The 17,028-nt window shown below is 54.1% G+C and overlaps 2 protein-coding genes across 4 annotated transcripts; both read right to left on the bottom strand.

Annotated features, from left to right (window-relative positions):
- Positions 1 to 4,205: 4,205 nt before the first annotated feature.
- Positions 4,206 to 8,607, bottom strand: C1QC (complement C1q C chain). Of its 3 annotated transcripts, none has more exons than XM_064363436.1 (3): positions 8,474 to 8,607; positions 8,017 to 8,204; positions 4,206 to 5,053 (listed from the first exon to the last, which is right to left on the bottom strand). In XM_064363436.1, the coding sequence occupies exons 2-3, from the start codon at positions 8,189 to 8,191 to the stop codon at positions 4,497 to 4,499; spliced, it is 732 nt and encodes a 243-aa protein (XP_064219506.1). In that variant the 5' UTR covers positions 8,192 to 8,204; positions 8,474 to 8,607; the 3' UTR covers positions 4,206 to 4,496. The 3 variants fall into 3 exon arrangements, with proteins under 3 accessions (XP_064219506.1, XP_064219507.1, XP_064219508.1); XM_064363437.1 differs by having other exon boundaries at positions 8,497 to 8,606; XM_064363438.1 differs by lacking the exon at positions 8,017 to 8,204 and having other exon boundaries at positions 8,474 to 8,605.
- Positions 8,608 to 13,159: 4,552 nt separating this feature from the next.
- On the bottom strand, positions 13,160 to 16,144 carry C1QA (complement C1q A chain). The gene is made up of 3 exons (XM_012440118.2): positions 16,039 to 16,144; positions 14,964 to 15,133; positions 13,160 to 13,938 (listed from the first exon to the last, which is right to left on the bottom strand). Exons 2-3 carry the CDS (start codon positions 15,124 to 15,126, stop codon positions 13,364 to 13,366), a joined length of 738 nt encoding a protein of 245 aa, XP_012295541.2. The 5' UTR covers positions 15,127 to 15,133; positions 16,039 to 16,144; the 3' UTR covers positions 13,160 to 13,363.
- Positions 16,145 to 17,028: the final 884 nt, after the last annotated feature.

Below are 17,028 nucleotides of genomic sequence, written 5' to 3'. Positions count from 1 at the left end.
GTCCATCCTGCTCATTTTATATGCAGGGAAACTGAGGCCCAGAGGGGAGAGCCACCATTAAACGAATATTGTGTCTTCCCATCCATGTGCTAAGCACTGAAGGGAGAGCTCTTAGCAAATCGGCCATGGTCCCTGTCCCCATGGGGCCTCCCTTCTACGGTGGGAGACCAGCGTTAAACACAGAAGGACATGAGGCTTCATTGCTCCTGTGATAAATGTCACAGAAAGACGTGACTGCTGGCGCCTATGCCTCATGGAAGTGGCAGACACAGGCCTGGAAGCCGGCGTCCCTGGCACTGGGGTATCAACCTCCCTCTCCCTGTGGCTGCATCTAAGATGACATGAAGACTGCTAAGCACCAGAAGCTGGAGGGCGGGTCCTCTTGACATCCATGCCTGGAGATGGAAAATCACTGGGCTGGTGGGTGCGGCTTGGTGGAAAGTGGGTGATTAGGAGGGAAAGATAAGCTTGATAAGACCAGAAGGACTCTGAGCCCAGTCAACCGTAGGCCCAAAGGAACCCGGGCTAGGGGGAGGAGCAGAAGCAGGGGATTCCACAGAGGGAGAAGGGAGTTAGTAGGTTGCAAGTCAAGGGGTTTTGGGAGTTCCCAAAGCCGAGTGGGCCTGGGTCTCTAATTCTTTTTTTTTTTTTTTTTTCTTGAGATGGAGTCTCGCTCTGTCTCTCAGGCTGGAGTGCAATGGTGTGATCTCGGCTTACTGAGGCCTCTGCCTCCTGGGCTCAAGTGATTCTCCTACTTTAGCCTCCTGAGTAGCTGGGACTATAGGTGCATGCCACCAAACCCGGCTAATGTTTGTATTTTTTTAGTAGAAACAGGGTTTCACCATGTTGGTCAGACTGGTCTCAAACTCCTGACCTCAAGTGATCTGCCTGCCTTGGCCTACCAAAGTGTTGGGGTTATAGGCATGAGCCACTGTGCCTGTCCCCTGTGCCTCAAATTCTTAGGTGGCTAATGGCAGTGGGAAAAGGTGGACATGAATTTGGGGTAGAAGTAGTGAGGCTAAGAAGAGAAAGCAGCAGAGGTGGGTCAAGAGCACGGGCTTTGGCAGTTTGAATCCCAGCTCGGCCTCTTGCTAACTATGTGGCCTCAGGAAGGTTTACTGGCCTCGGTTTCCTCGTGTAGAAATGGGAGGCTCAAACACCTATCTCCTGGGGCTGCTGTGGGGCCAGCAAGATCACTCTGCTATGTCCAGGGCTAGCTGAGTGCCCAGCCCTTGCTGGGCACCCACTGCAAACACGAGAACGGTATTACTTATATGCAGAGAAGATGGAATTCTTGGTACCCAGGAGCAAAGAAGCCATACCTGGATTAGGAGGCCTGGACTTGGGGATCAGGAGCTGAGGGGTCCCTGGGCCTTGACTCCTGATGGGAGCCAGCTGGTGTCTGTAGCCGCGAAATTTTGGACTGGCATCCCTGATAGAGAGTGGAAACCCTGATCCCTGCAGAGCAGGAGAAGAAAACTGCACCCTCACCTTCCCGTGGTCGGAAAGGGGTTCCTTGTGGCTTGGGGCGTCTTGTCCTGGCTTCTGCCCCACGTCCACCCCTCCTTGCCTGCCCCGCTGGAAAACTCTCACCTGCCTCCCCTCAGCAAGGCAGACAAGCTGGCATTTTCAAAGGCCGGCCTCCCCCGACGAAGAGAGAGCCAACAAGGAAACAATGACGGAAAATAAGGATGGCACGAAAATTGTTGTTTCCAAAGTACCGGTTTCTGATCTGCCGCTGTGGCCTACAGAAACGGGGTATTGATTTTTTAAACAAAAGAGAAATGAGAAGGAAGATGTATCACTTTCGGCATCACCAGGCGGACGGCTAAGGGGCTGGTGGAAGAGAGCGGTGGACGCCGTGGACGTGGCCTTCACACCGTCCCTGCCGGGGGCACTGGACTCTGTGAACCGACCGGGTTCCTCGGCCCTTGGCTCCTGCTCTCCCACTGTGGATTTCTGTATGTGTATGTATGCGTGTGCATATATATGTGTGTATGTGTGTGTATGCATGTGTGTATATATGTGTGTATGTGTGTATGCGTCTGTGTGTATATATGCATGCATTTGTGCATGAGTGTCTATGCATGTCTATGTGTGTGTCTGTGAATGAATGTGTGTGGATGTCTGGATGTCTGTGTGTGTGTCAATGTGTGTGTATGTATATGTATGTGTGTATATATGTGCATATATGTGCATGTATATATGTGTCTATGTTTCTGTGTGTATGCATATATCTATGTGTTGTGTGGATAATGTATTTGTATATATGTGTGTGCATGTGTATATATATGTGTATGTCTGTGCATAAGTCTGTGTATGTGTGTATGTGTATATCTGTGTATATAGGTATATTTTTGAATGTGTATATGTGTGTATGTCTGTGCATGTCTGTGTGTATATGTGTATAAATATGTATATGTGTATGCATTCATGTGTGTGTGTATGTCTGTGCATGTGCCTATATATGTATGTGTATATATGTGTGTATGTATGCATATATGTGTATATTTGTATATATGTGTGTATATTTTTGTATGCGTATATGTGTATGTATGGTATATGTGTGTATGTTTATATGTATATGTGTGTTTGTGTGTCTGTACATGTGCCTTTATATGCATGTGTATATATGTGTATGTGTGTATGTGTGTGTGTGTGTGTGTCTTTCTCTCCCTCCTTCCCATCTTACACACTTTTCACGCCCAGTCATGTGGCAGGTGTGTATGGAAGGGGCCCTGTGCCAAGGATTCTTACAGGCTAGAGGGAAGGCAGACCCGTAAGTGAGTAAGTGCACAAGAGCTAGTGGGCGGGCTGTGTGTGTCAGATTCCCCTGCAAACCGCCAACCCATTTACAGCCTGGTCTTCCCCAAACCTTTATAAAACAGCCTGGAGTTGAGAAATCTGATTTTGTTTTGTTTTATGTAAGTCTTTAGGTTAATTTTATTCACCATCTGATTTGAGAACCTGGGCTCTAAGGAGTCATGAATTTGTGCCCAAATTTATGGAGGGCACTGTGGGGACCCAAGGAGTAAGTCGGAGAAGGCTTCATGGAGGAGGTGATGTTTGTGTGGACTCCTGACAGTTGAGTGAATATTATCCAGGTGGATGCATGAGTGGGAGGGACTGCATGGGCAAAGGCAGGGAGGTGTGACACAGCCCCTCCTAAACAGAGGAGCCAAAGTGAATGGAGGTGGTTGTAGAACTTGGCTTGAGCTGCTGCTCTTACCAGCCCATGCCTCAGTTGACTGGTGCTTCCATGACTCTGTGGGGCTTTGTGGAACCGAGCTGTGACCACAGCCAGGACGGGCCACGTTCTCCCAGGCTAGAGTGAGCCTGGAGTCTGGCTGGGAGCTGAGAACTGGACCTGGAGTCTGCGTAGGAAAGTTACACTTTTCATCTTTCTGCACCTGCAACATCAAATAGTGGGCTTCCATCATCCTCCACAAGGACCATGGTGGCTGGGTCCACCCACCAGCAACCTCCCAGTCAAACCTGATGGCTGGTGGGCAGCAGTGGTTTCAGATCTCCTGGGAGTCCCAGAGTCTGTGAGTTATTTGGGGCAGGCCAGACTTCTGGGGGGCAATTCCCTCTCTCTCTCTCCCCCTCATGCCCATCTCAGAGCATGTTTATGAATGTTAAACGGGTCAACATGTGTAAGCGCTTAGTGTAATGCCTGGCATACACTAAGTGCTCAATGAATGTTAGCTATTATGATTTTTTCCCACTCCTTCATTTACTCTGCTTTTAGCCATTTACTTACCCACTTATGCATTCATTAATTCACACCAATTTCTTATTCATTCAGCACAAATTCATGGCACATCTTGTCTTTGTCTGTACTGGGCTTCCTCAAGCTCAATTCCCTTCCGTGGTAAATGCTCCCGAAGTTCAGCGCAGGCCCAGGAAGTCAGACTTACTCCCATTTACCTGTGAGCTTGGATACCTTTCATGATGGCAGTGCCTCTCCCCCCAGACAAGTGACAGCAGCTGATCCTTCGGGGAACTCTGGCAGCCTGTAACCACTCTTAGAACATCTCTCTCCCACCTGGCCAAATGGTGCTGAGTGTCCTAAAACCGGCAGCCAAGATTTCCCTGAGCACCAGCCACATGTCCCAAGTCCAGAGCCCACAGACAGCTACGGATGACGCCAAGTTGAAGATCCGAAGTTCAAGGAATCAGCAATGAGGAATCTGAGCCAGGCGTATTTATTGATTTCACTGTTTATTTATATATCTCCCCACCCCTTCCAATGGCAGTACCAGAAGGTATTGGTTAAGTGTCACAGGAACTGCACAAGCAGTGATTCCTAAAGGAGTTCAGAGGAGGGAGAGAACCCATGGAGGGGACGGTGGTCAGGATGGGCTTCCTGGAGGAGGAGTCCATCCAATGGGGAAAATGGTCTAGGCAAGGATGCAGACTGGCTAGTAAGGTGGGTCCATGCGGGAAGCTGGGGGAGGTGGACGGCCCGTGGGGCTGGAGCCCACCTGCCCGCCCTAGTCGGGGAAGAGCAGGAAGCCGGAGAAGACGCTGTCGGAGCCCTCGATGCCCACCATGCCGTTGTAGTCATTGACAGCCAGCCACACCTCGTCGCCCACCTGCAGCCGCAGCAGCACTCCGCCCGAGCTGACCTGCTTGGTGTTGGACATGTGGTCACAGAAGGTGACCACCTGGACGCCGTTGCGGTACAGCAGCACGCACAGGTTGGCCGTCTGTGACGTGTGGTAGACGAAGTAGTAGAGGCCCGGGACCTTGCAGGTGAACTTGCCGGTGCTGGTGTCGTAATCCCCCTGCGGGTTGGTGATGGCCGTGTTGAAGATGATCAGGCCGTTGGCTGCGGGGAACTGGGAGGTCTGCCGAGTGACCGTGAACACTGACTGGTACTTCTGCTTGTATCTGCCCTCCTCGCCCGGCTCTCCGGGGATGCCCGTGGGGCCGGGCACCCCAGGCATCCCAGGGGGTCCCATGGGGCCATTTTTCCCAGGATGGCCAGGTGTGCCGGGTTCTCCCTTCTGCCCTTTGGGTCCTCGGGTCCCAGGAATGGCTGGGATTCCTGGAGATGGAGAAGGCAGAAAGACAGTGACAGGGTGGGGGACAAGGAAGAGGGACCCTGGGGGTGTCCTCCGGGCAACACAACCCTGGTGTTTGGTCTCTAGAATCTCCTTTCATCTCCCTAGAAGTAGGGTGCAGGGAGTCAGGCTTTGGCCGGAAGGGAGAGAGAGCCTGGTCCAAGTCCTGCTCCTCCACTGACCTGCCCTCTGACCTTGTCTAGGGCACTTCCCCGTCTCTTGGCCTCAGTTTCCACATTTGTGATGGAGCAAGTAGGGAGCTCAGAGCTGGGCGGGATCTCAGATACCACGACTGTCGGCCCAAGCACAGATGGCATGTGGCCACAGATATCGTGTGGCCTCCACAGTGATTTTTAAAATGTTTAATTAGAGCCCAACATGAACAAGTTCAAAACTCACTTAAAATGTGAAATTCTTAGACCTTCTTGACAAAAACCCAGAAGGCTGGTCGGAGGCATCTTAAGCTCCAGGTTCTGTCCATTTGCATCAGCCCCTTCAGGCCTTTCGCCTAATTTTGTGTTTCTCTTTTTTTTCAACTTTTTATTTTGAAATAATTATAGAGTCATAGAAAGTTGAAAGAAATAAAGAACAGGGACGCTTCACTCAGTTTTCCCCAGTGACACATCTTGCATAACTTAAGTATAATGTCAAAACCGGGAACTTGAGCTGCCTAGAATTCACGGAGCTTATGTAGACTTCGCCAGTTTTATATATACTTTGTGTGTATGTGTGTGTGTGTGTGTGTGTGTGTGGTTCTAATACAATTTTGTCACGTGTGTAAATTTTTGTAACCACTCTCACCTCTGCAGTAAGTGTACCTGTCAGTTTGTATTATTTTTCATAAAAAGGACCCTCAACATTTTATAAGCTTCAGAGTCCTACACAACCTGTATCCATTCCTGAGATGGACCCCCCAGGCTGGCGTTAGTGCCTGGGAACCACTGGATGGAGCTAAATAGAAGCCGCCCCACTACGGGGCCTGCTCTCTCCAGCTCGCCCCAGCCCCACTCAACCCCCGTGACAGCTGGCCTCGTTCGACCTCCCTCATGTTACCCATGAGGAAACTGAGTCAGAGACTTGCCCAAGGCCATGCAGCCAGTATGAGGTGGAGTCAGGTCTCTAACTCAAGTCTGGAGAATCCCAGTGTCTCATTCTGTTCCAGCCCTGATGATCTGAGCCTCTGTGAGTTTTTTCTCCCCTTATCTAAATCATAGCTGTCTTTTAAGGTCTGATTCCAGTTTCCTCTTCCAGGAATCCCTCCTTGACCACTCCCACCAGCCCTCATGTTTCCTTTCCTCCTCTGACTTCCATTGGGCTGCACGTCTGTGCAGACACATTTGTGACAGATCCTCTATGGCTTGTGAACCTGTTAGGCCTCAAAGTTAGGAGTGTGGGGTTGGGACCTGCAGACCTGGCCTTCAGGACTGTGACCGTGGGTGGGTGACCTCCCTCCCTGAGCCTGTGTTTGCTCAGTTGAGATATGCACATGATAGAACAGGGAGTCCCTGAAAGGGTGGAGTGGGAGAAGGCACAGTGCCAGGCACACCATTGGAGTGTGCTCCAGAGGGTCTGGTCCTCATGGTGGCTGCCGGTGATGCTGAGCGGGGCAGCGTCTCATCCTTTGTGACATCCTCAAATCACCAATTGGGAGAGCACCAGGAAACAGCAATGGAGGCGGGCTGGAGCAGCAGCCGAGGGCAGCGGTGGAGAATGTGGGCTTGCGAGTTGGACAGGATCCCACTGTGACTTTGGACAAGTTGCTCAAACTCTCTGAACCCCAGCTTTGGCATTTGCAAAATGAGAATCAACCACTTCTTGAAGGGATCGTGGCCTCTTTTTATCACTCCTAAAACTGAGACCATGCTTGGGACTTGGGAGTTCAATCACGGGAGGCCATCAGCTACCCTGGGCGGGGAGATGGGCAGAGGCAGCTGTGAAGTACAAGGTCCTGGAACATGGCACACCTGGGGGCCTCACTGAGCTCACCCTAAACTGGAGAATTGCTTCTGGAATGTTGGTGCCAGCCCATCTATCCAGGAGGGAAGATGATGGTGAGGTCACTCCTAAGGACGTTCGTCTCCACTGGCCTCCCTCCCTTCCACCGCCCCGTCCCCCACCACCTCTGCTCAGTCTCACCCCAGGCCGGCTCCAGACACACCCCGAGTCCCAGACGTGCACAACTCGCTCACAGACTTGGCACTCACATGCCCAGGGCTCCACCCAGCCTCAGCCCCAGTCACCCATTCATAGCCTCAGCCCCTTCTCTTATGCCAATGATTGCCTGTGGGCCTCTAACAGAAGCTTCTCTGACTGCGATCCTGACCTCTCGCTCCCCACCCCTCCAACTATCCTGAATCCTAAGCAGGGAGGTGAGCACGGATCTCTGATAAAACTGATGATTCAATAGCCTACACCTGTATAGAGCTCCCAGGTGCTCAGGGCTGTTTTATATTTAAGTTAACTTTCTCCTCACAGCAACCATCTCCTCATTTTGCAGATGAGGCAACTGAGGCACTACAAGGTTAGGTAACTTGTTTGGGTTCACATAGAGGGGATCAGCGGGGCTGGGATTTGAACCCTGGCAGTTGCGCACTGGATATATTCACTTCCCAGTGCCCATGTTGCAGGGCAAGAAGACTTTCCTTGCACTGTCTCCTGTGAGCCCCCTGGCCACCTTTGGGGGCAAACGATCTTATTCCCTTCCTATAATCGGGTGAGGAGGAGGAGAAGCGTGGAGGTGCGTCGGGCCCAGTGTCACCTCTGAGGAGGCCTGAAGCCTGGGCTCTGAGGATACAGGAGCCAGACCTGCAGTGAGAGTCCGACTCTGCCCAGGAGCAGCCATGGCAGCAAGGGAATGCACTTCCTGCTGTCCCCACCCCTTGGTCAGCCACAGACACTCTGATCCCTGCCCCAGACCCCAATCCCCAAACCAGGCCAGCAGACTCACCTGGCTCCCCCTTGGGCCCTGGCAGTCCATCGTGCCCATCCTTCCCTGGTGCCCCGGGCAGGCCGGGCATCCCTGGGATCCCGTAGCAGCCTGTGTTGGCCTGGCCCCTGAGGGGCAGCAGCAGCAGGAGCAGCAGTAGGTTCAGCCCAAAGTGGGAGCCACGCCCCACATCCATCCCGGAGAAGGAGCTGGGAGGGAGAGAGCTGAGCTGGCCCCCAGCCCCTGACCTGCCCCCACCCCGCCAACCCTCTCATTCTCCAGGGCCCGTCCTCCTCAGCTCTCGGGATCCTGCCTCCCTGCCTCCCCCGGGAGCCTCACCATGGATGGATGGTGACGCCTCTTCTTAAGCCCAGGTCCCGGGGCCCAGCAGGGAGTGGGAGCCCTCCTTCCCCTCACACACTAAGCTGCCCTGGCACCACGTTTCAGGAAGGTGGGGGGAATGGCCATCTGCCCTTACCTGGGCAGGGGTCCGGGCCTCACCTGCGGGTGGGCAGCTTCTAGCCTGGTCACAGAGATGTCCTCAGATCTGCTTCCCCTCTCCCAGGCAAGAGGACACGGTGTCAGAGTGGTCAGAGCAAGGATTGCCCAGAGCAGAGCTGGGCCCCCTCCCCTTCTCGTGCCCTCCCCAATCCCACATCCCCTTTTCCAGAATTTTCCCTGACTTGACACTTTCTTTTGGGTGCTGAGCCAGACTGACCACAGCAACACCCCCGTCCACAATCCCACGGCAGTCATGAGTGCCTGAAATGAGGAAACGTCCACTGCCCCAGCATCTGGCTGAGGGCATGTGTGAGTGTGGTGTGTGGTGTGTGTGATGTGTGTGTGTGGTGTGTGTGTGGTGTGTGGTGTGTGTGCGGGGTGTGTGTGGTATGTGTGATGTGTGTGGTGTGTGTGGTGTGTGTGGTGTGTGTGGTATGTGTGATGTGTGTGGTGTGTGTGGTGTGTGTGGTGTGTGTGTGTGGTGTGTGTGGTGTGTGTGTGGTGTGTGTGTGGTGTGTGTGATGTGTATGGTGTGTGTGGGGTGTGGTGTGTGGTGTGTGTGTGTGGTGTGTGTGTGTGGTGTGTGTGTGGTGTGTGGTGTGTGTGTGGTGTGTGTGTGGTGTGTGTGCGGTGTGTGTGTGGTGTGTGTGCGGTGTGTGTGCGGTGTGTGTGGTGTGTGTGTGGTGTGGTGTGTGTGGTGTGTGTGCGGTATGTGTGATGTGTGTGGTGTGTGTGGTGTGTGTGTGGTGTGTGTGTGGTGTGTGTGGTGTGTGTGTGGTGTGTGTGATGTGTATGGTGTGTGTGTGGTGTGTGTGTGGTGTGTGGTGTGTGTGTGTGGTGTGTGTGGTGTGTGGCGTGTGTGTGTGGTGTGTGTCTGGTGTGTGTGTGCACAAGCCCCCAAGGTACAGACGTCCCCCAGAGTCAGGTTCAGCCCATCTAATGCCCAACGCTGGCATTTGCTGTGCCTGAGACTCAGTTTTCCCAGCATCCCTAGGAGGAAGTTATTTTCCCCCTTTATAGATAAGGAAACTGAGGTGTATGTGGGGTGTGTGTGTATGTGTGTGTGTGTGTGTGTGTGGTGTGTGTGTGGTGTGTGTGGGGGATGTACGCCATTGCCCAAAGTCATACACTGAATGGTCTCTTGGGGCCCAAAGCCTTGCTCTGACCCCTCTGCTCAGCTGCCCTCAGAAACAAGCCTCGCATGCACTTGTCAAGTGGCAAGCCTTGTTCTAGAAACTTCCATGCGCCCCATCCCAGTGGCCAAGCTTGGAGCTGGATCCCCAGGATGGAGCTGCTTGGATGGCAGGCAGGCAGGAGCTGTGGTGCATGGGTTGCCCTGGCTACAGAGTCAGGGCCCTGGCTTCTCCTTCCAGCCCTGTCACTCCATGGACCAGATGCCTTCGGCGAATCACTGGTCCCTCTGGCCTTCCTTCTGTCCACCCGGAGGGCCTCGGCTTCCCATATTGGTGCCTCTTCCTTTGCTGGGGCCCCTGGTCTTCCCTGACGATTCCACCTTCCCTGCCAACACCACCTTCCTTGCCTGCATCCCAGGCATGCCCTGCCTCTGGGCTTGGAGCCCACCATGGCTGGTGAGGGGCTCCTGGTCAGGACCAGGCTGGCAGAGCTGAGAGGCCCCCTCCCCTCTCCCTCTTCTTACATGAAATTCTAGGAATGAAGGGGCTGTCAGGCAGTAGCGGGGCTCCAGCCTCGACCCCATACCTGCCACCTGTGTCCATTGGATCTTCCTCTGAAACATGGGGGCTTCCGATAGCTCCCATGCAGGGCAGTGGCTGGATTCAGTGCATAACACACATCAATGCCTTGTCCCATGCCAAGCATGGTCAGGTGTTCAGAGCTCTGCCCCTGCCGCGCTGAGGAAACCCTAGGTTCTCAGTCTCCCCACCTGTCTCTCCACCCTGTGCCGTGGGGCTGCACAGTGTGGGATGAGTTAAGGGGCGTGATTGCACTTTGCCTCAGGAGTCCCTAGCGGTTCGGAAGACTGGGATGAGCAGAAATGATGGACATTGCATTACAGGACTGGAGACCACCCAGCCTGACGGCTCTGGGCTCCTCGCCTCCGTTTTCACCTCCTCTGCGCCTGGGTCCGGCTTGTCCAGCAGGTGGCAGCCTCGGCCCACACTCAGCCCTCCCGTGCCCCGCCCACCCGGCCCCTTTAGGGCTCCAGCTCATTCCCCTCCCGGAGGGGCCAGAGATTTTGCCTCTTGTAGTGGGTGGATGATGGGGGCTGGGTAGGATTTAGGGTAAGGGGGCGGCTGGGCACTCCCTGAACACCCCATTTCTCTACCTTGGTCTCTGCTGCCGCTGATGCGGCCTCCACCCCTGGCATTTTCTTTGCGTGCCTTAACCCTGTGGGGTCCGGCAGCCCTGATCCAACCCCAGGCCCCTACCCCTTTCTGGCTGTGAGTCCTTGAGTGGATGTCCCCTTTCTCTGAGCCTCAGCGCCCACATCAATTTTCCTGGGATTCAGTGCATCAATGGCCGTGGACTGCCCAGGATGTAGGTGCCTGAAGACCTGTCCCTTTCCCTGGCGCCTCTTAAACAGCGTGTGATGTGGGTGGGCAAGGCACGGGGAGGGACGGGCAGAGCTGACCGCGGGAGGGAGCTGAGGGGCTGCCCTGAGACTGTGGAGGGTTCCCCCTCTCCCTGGGCCCCCCTCACTTCTTCCTGACCCCCCCAAACCCTGTTGGCAGAGAGGGTCTTGTACTTTAGAGGTGGGTATTCAGGTTGTGCGCTTGAGGATGGAAGGTCATCTGTGCGTCAGGCTGTGGGTGGGAGGGACAGCCCCTGTGTTTCTGAGGATGGCCCTGTGGGAGTTCGAGTGTATGAGGGTCCGTGTGAGAGAGGACACAGGCATTCTGGGGCTCGAGCGTGCTGGAGGGAGAAGGATGTGTGCCCCTGGGTGTAAGGAGTGTGTTTGGGACACAAGTCTCAGGGGGTGTAAGAGAGAGAAAGATTCAATGGTTCATGGATGTTACTTGTATGTCTGAGACAGGGGCTATGTGGTATGATGGCTGTGCCTCCCTGACTGAGCCTGTGGGTGTGAAGGTGTAACTGGTGTGTGTGTGTGTGTGTGTGTGTGTGTGTGTGTGTGTAGTACAAAGATAAACCCAGCTTCCTTTGAGAAACTATATAGGGCATTGGACATTTTCAGGTCTGAACTCCTGGTCTCCTGATTTCTCCCACATTCCAGGGACAGGGTGGGATTTGCTACTTTGTAGCAGCTTCCAGACAGACAAGTAGGGCCCTGGAGCCCCCTGCCCAGGTGGGACGTCCAGCAGGTAGCAGAGGCAGCAGCCTGGCCTCCACACCTTGCCAAGGGGAAGCCCAGGGCTGGACCCAGGAAACCTGGCTCCAGGAAGGACTGCTGAGTGCCCTTGGGCCAACTGCTTCCGCTCTCTGATTCCCGCCCCTGCCTTCCCAATACAGGTTGGAAAAGCACCTGTGTGATGTGTCAAGTGCTTCACAGAAGACGGGGAGGCTGATGAGGGTAGTGGTTAAACACAAGCTTGGGCATCAGTAAGACTTGGGTTCAAATCCCAGCTCCTCCCCGCCCCACTTTGTCCTTTTTTTTTGTTTGAGAGATGGAGTCTCACTCTGTCACCCAGGCTGGAGTGCAGTAGTGCAATCTCAACTCACTGTAACCTCCACCTCCTGGATTCAAGTGATTCTCCTGCCTCAGCTCTCCAAGTAGCTGGGACTACAGGCATGCATAACTACACCAGCAAATTTTTGTATTTTTAGGAGAGACAGGGCTTCACTGTATGTTGTCCAGGCTGCTCTCTAACTCCCGACCTCAGGTGATCTGCCAGCCTTGTTCTACCAAAGTGTTGGGATTACAGGCGTGAGCCACCATGCCCAGACCCCAGCTCCTCCCCTTTGATGCTGATTTGCTGATTTATGCCTGCTCCTCACAGCCTCAGTTTCATCATCTGCAATGCAGGGCCATCACACCACACAGAGAGCTTGGTAATAAAGATTGAACAAAATATAACAACAGCGAAACTTCCATAGCCCTTTTTATGACCCAAGCAGTGCTCTACAATTTTCATATTGTGTCACTGAATCCTCCCAATGACCCTTTGAGGTAGGTGCTATCATCAGTCCCACTTAACAGATAGGGAAACTGAGATCTCAGAGCTTGGGTAACATGCACATGATTAGACAGCTAAAAAGTGGTGGCATCAGTATTTGAACCCGGGCAAACGAGGCTGCTAGGACTTGCTAGACCTATCACCTGAAATATTAGGGATGGGCCAGGTGTGGTGGCTCACACCTATAATCCCAGCACTTTGGGAGGCCGAGGCAGGCGGATCACTTGAGGTCAGGAGTTTGAGACCAGCCTGGCCAACATGGTGAAACCCCTTCTCTGCTAAAAATGCAAAAAATTAGCCAAGCATGGTGGTGGGCGCCTGTCATCCCAGCTACTCAGGAGGCTGAGGCAGGAGAATTGCTTGAACCCAGGAGGTGGAGGTTGCAGTGAGCAGAGATCGTCCCATTGCACTTCAGTCTGGGTGACAAGAGTGAGACTCCGTCTCAAAAAAAAAAAAAAAAAAAAAAAAACTAAGCACGGGCCTGCCTCTTAAGCACCCAATTGCTGTCGTTCTTAGGCCTCTCTCTTAATGAGTAGCAACTGAAGCTCAAGTCCAGCAGACACAGACACAGATGTTTATTTCGGGAAGAGTTCTAAGAAACGAGCTTCTTAGAGCCCGTGTCGTGGGGCAGCAAGTCTTGGGGCTCTCGGAGCCAGCCCCCTCCCTTCAGCAGCTAAGCAACAGCACCCCCATTTTACAGAGCAGAGCATGGAAGCCAGAGTGGTGGCGGGGCGGGGGCGTGGTCCTTCCCTGGCTCAGGCAGACGGGAAGATGAGGAAGCCGCTGAAGACGCTGTCAGCCTCGGAGCCCTGGTAAATGTGGCCCGTACTGGGGTCTTTTTCGATCCAGACCTGGTCACCCCTCTGCAGATGAAGCACCGTGCCCCCCGACACCACCTGGAAGATCCCTTTGCTGTTGGCGTCACAGAAGCCCAGGGAGCGTCGGACCTGGCCCCGGGAGGAGAATACGATGAACAGGCAGATGTCCCGCTTGGACACCACCTGGAAGGTGAAGTAATAGTAGCCGGGCACGGCACAGACGAAGTGGCCCGAGTTGTTCTGGTACCGGCCCTCCTGGTTGGTGATGACCGTGTCGAAGATGACCACGTTGCCTCCCATCGGTGGGTTCCGCCTAATGGCCGAGAAGGCCGGCCGCGGCTGGTCCCTGATGTTTCCTGGATTGCCCTTGATGCCTTTAATTCCCGGCATGCCACGGGTCCCAAGGGGGCCGCTGGGCCCTGGGTAGCCCACCTTGCCGGGGTTTCCAGGGGGCCCGGGTTCTCCCTGGTCTCCTTTAAGGCCTTGGATGCCTGTCCGGATGCCAGGGGCCCCTGTGGGGAGAAATGTCAGATTGGGAGTGAGAGTCCAAAGCCCACCAATCCTCAGGGAGAGAAATGGAGCCCCTGAGTCTATGGGATAAAGGGCCAGTACCTAGGCCTCCAGGACATTGGCTCTGACTGTCTGTGTGACTCAGGGCAAGTGTCTCAACCTCTCTGAGAAGGAGTGTGAACAGGCACTTGGGAAAGTGTCAGGTTCTGGGAAATGCATGGCGCTCTGGCTGCTCTACTGTGCTCCTGCTCAAGGCTGGGCACTCCACCCGCCTCCTGTGCACTGACCTTGACTTCTGCAGGTTCAGGTATACCACGTAGGATGCCCGGATGCAAATTATTGCAAATGTCTATGTGATCTATCCAGTCTGCTTTTGACGAGGAGGCTCGGGGGGATTTCATGAGACTCCCTTTCTGTTCTGATCAGGACCTCCTCCTTTTCCATCACCCCCTGCCTTTCTTCTAGAATGTGAGAGTTTCTGAAGCCTAAAGAGGCTGGGGAAGGGGAAGCACGAACAGTGCCAAGGGTGCCGGAAGGAAGTGAAGGGGCAGTTGCAGTTACGTGGTCCCTCTCTATGTGCCATGCGGGGTTAGTTCTTCATCTTACAGATGAGGCCACTTAAGCTCAGAGAGGGCTGATAACTTGCTTGAGGTCACACAGCAAGGCAGGGGCTCCTGAGTCTAAACTCTGGGTCCTCGTTATGCTGGTGAGAGAGCCGTGAACCAGGACTCATCATTGCTGCTGGAACTTTCACATTCACTGCTCAAAGCAAGTCATTCTCCAGAGGGGGAAAGTGAAGCCGAAGGAAGAGGACCCAGGCAGTCAATGGGAGTGGAAAGGCTGGGGACATGGCCCAGGGAGAAGGCTGGGCCTCCCTTAGCCCCTGGGGCCAAGTGCAAACTGGACAGGATTCATAGGGCATTGGGGGCAGATGGACTGCTGATTCTCAGTGCCATCCCCAAGCCTTCGCCCTGGAGGTCAGGCCAGGCTGAGGTCGGAGGGGCTGGGTTCCCAGGGGGGTGCTTACCGGGCTCCCCTTGCTCCCCCTTGAGGCCTGGCCGCCCTGGTCTGCCGGGTCTTCCTGCCACCCCGTCCTTCCCGTTTGGTGCTCGGCACACGTCCTGGGTCACCGTAGAGGCCAGTGATATGGCCAGCACACAGACCACCAGCCAGCCCCGGGGCCCCTCCATGATGCCCCTGTGGAGACACGGGAGGGCCTAGGCAGGCTGGACATCACATACTCACATGCAGCTCACACCCTTGGGTCCCATGCACACTATGATATATGCACACCCTTCCCCCAGTGCACACGCACCCTCCAGGGCTCTCAGCATCCACTCTCAATCCAGCTCCAGGGACCCCACGCATATACACAGAACCACAAACTCACACACACACACAACCGAGCACACCCACCTCATCACACACTCACAAACAAACACAGCCTCTCACCCACACACCTACAAAACACGGTATGGAAACTCAGAAATCCACTACACACCCCTAGACACACAACTGATACACAAATAGACTGTCCCTCACTCGCAGCGACACACACATTCATACACTCCCACAGGTGATCGATTTCATTGAACAAATATGTATCAAGCCCCTGTTCCTTATTTAATGAACACTCGCTCACCCAGATGGTGGAGCTGTGCATACACACAGGAATTCACAAACACCCAGCACGACACCTGCTCGCCCTTCTGCGTGCGCAGCGCCTTTCAGCATCCACCCGAGAATGGCTGGTTGGCTGCCCCCTCTGTCCCCTCTGCTGGGTCCCACTGCCGGCTCTAGCACCCCAGCCTTTTCCCAGTTTCTTAGCTGTTTCGGGGCCAGACCCAGGAACCCTGGTCTTACCCATCAGTTGTTGAGTCTAACTCACCGCCTCACACCCTCCCCCAAGCTCTGGCTCTAGGAGTTAAGGTCCCTCCACAATCCCATTCTGGGTGGATCAGTGCAGCACCCCCATCCCTGTCCTGCCGCAGAATCAGCCACACTTATTTCCCTCCCTCCCTGCCTCAGTTTTCCAGCCTCCTGGGCCAGCTCCCCTGGGTCCCAGAACTCCATAGCCCCCTCCTCTGGGACTCTGGCCTCACCTGCCTCCTGTTGTCAACTTCAACTGGATGTTCCTGCCCTCTGCGCAGGGCCCCTGTGGGCTGTCCAGCAGGAGTGGCGCCAGGCTGTGGCCAAGTTTCACATCCCTTCCCACTTCCCCTTCTCCAGACCTGCCCCCTGAACTTCCCCAGGGCCCAGAAGTTGACCAGGGACATTTCGAGCAGCCTTCAGCAAGACAGGAACATTGGGTGTCCTGCCCCAGCAACAGCTGGTGTGGGGGTGGGGGCAGTGAGGCCAGCATCTGTGAGGATGTGGGGTGGAGGCTGTGCAGGGCAAGGCTCTGAGAACCAGGGAAGCACAGAACACTAGAGCGGAAGGAATCTTTAAAAAAATCTGTCCCTTGTAGGACTTTTCATGATTATGAAAGTGACATGCAATTCATTGCCAAAAGCTTGGAAAATTCAAAGAAGAAAGAGCAGTGCATTGGTGAGAAGGAAGCACAGCCATCTGTTTCTAGACTTGCTGTTTCCCAGTTGCATGTCTTCGGAAATTACTTGACCTCCTGGTCCCTCAGTTTTACCTGCACAATGGGAACGAGGTTCTACCTCATCTGATTATGATAGGTGAACACTTAATCATTAGCTTTTACCAACATTTAGAAAAAGAACAAGTCTGGATGCTGGGGCTCATACCTGTAATCCCAGGACTTTGGGAGACTAAGGCAGGTGAATCACTTGAGGTCAGGAGTTCGAGACCAGCCTGGCCAATATGGTAAAACTCCATCTATACTAAAATTTTTAAAAATAGCCAGGTGTGGTAGCATGCACCTGTGTAGTCCCAGCTATTTGGTAGGCTGAGCTGGGAGGATTGCTTGAGCCCAGGAGGTTGAGGCTGCAGTGAGCTGTGATCTTACCATGCACGACAGAACAAGACTCCATCTCAAAAAAGCAAAACAGACGGCAGCAGTGGGCCGTCATCAGGAATGAGTGCTGCCATCACACCTGCTGCAGCAGGGAGGCACGGCCAGGGCT

The sequence above is a fragment of the Aotus nancymaae genome, unplaced genomic scaffold (genome assembly GCF_030222135.1).
Source record: "Aotus nancymaae isolate 86718 unplaced genomic scaffold, 86718_ANA_hifiasm-v0.15.2.pri h1tg000053l, whole genome shotgun sequence".
In the NCBI taxonomy this organism is placed as follows: domain Eukaryota; kingdom Metazoa; phylum Chordata; class Mammalia; order Primates; family Aotidae; genus Aotus; species Aotus nancymaae.
Note: the sequence above shows the minus strand (reverse complement) of the source record. Positions and strands in the feature narration are given on the sequence as shown.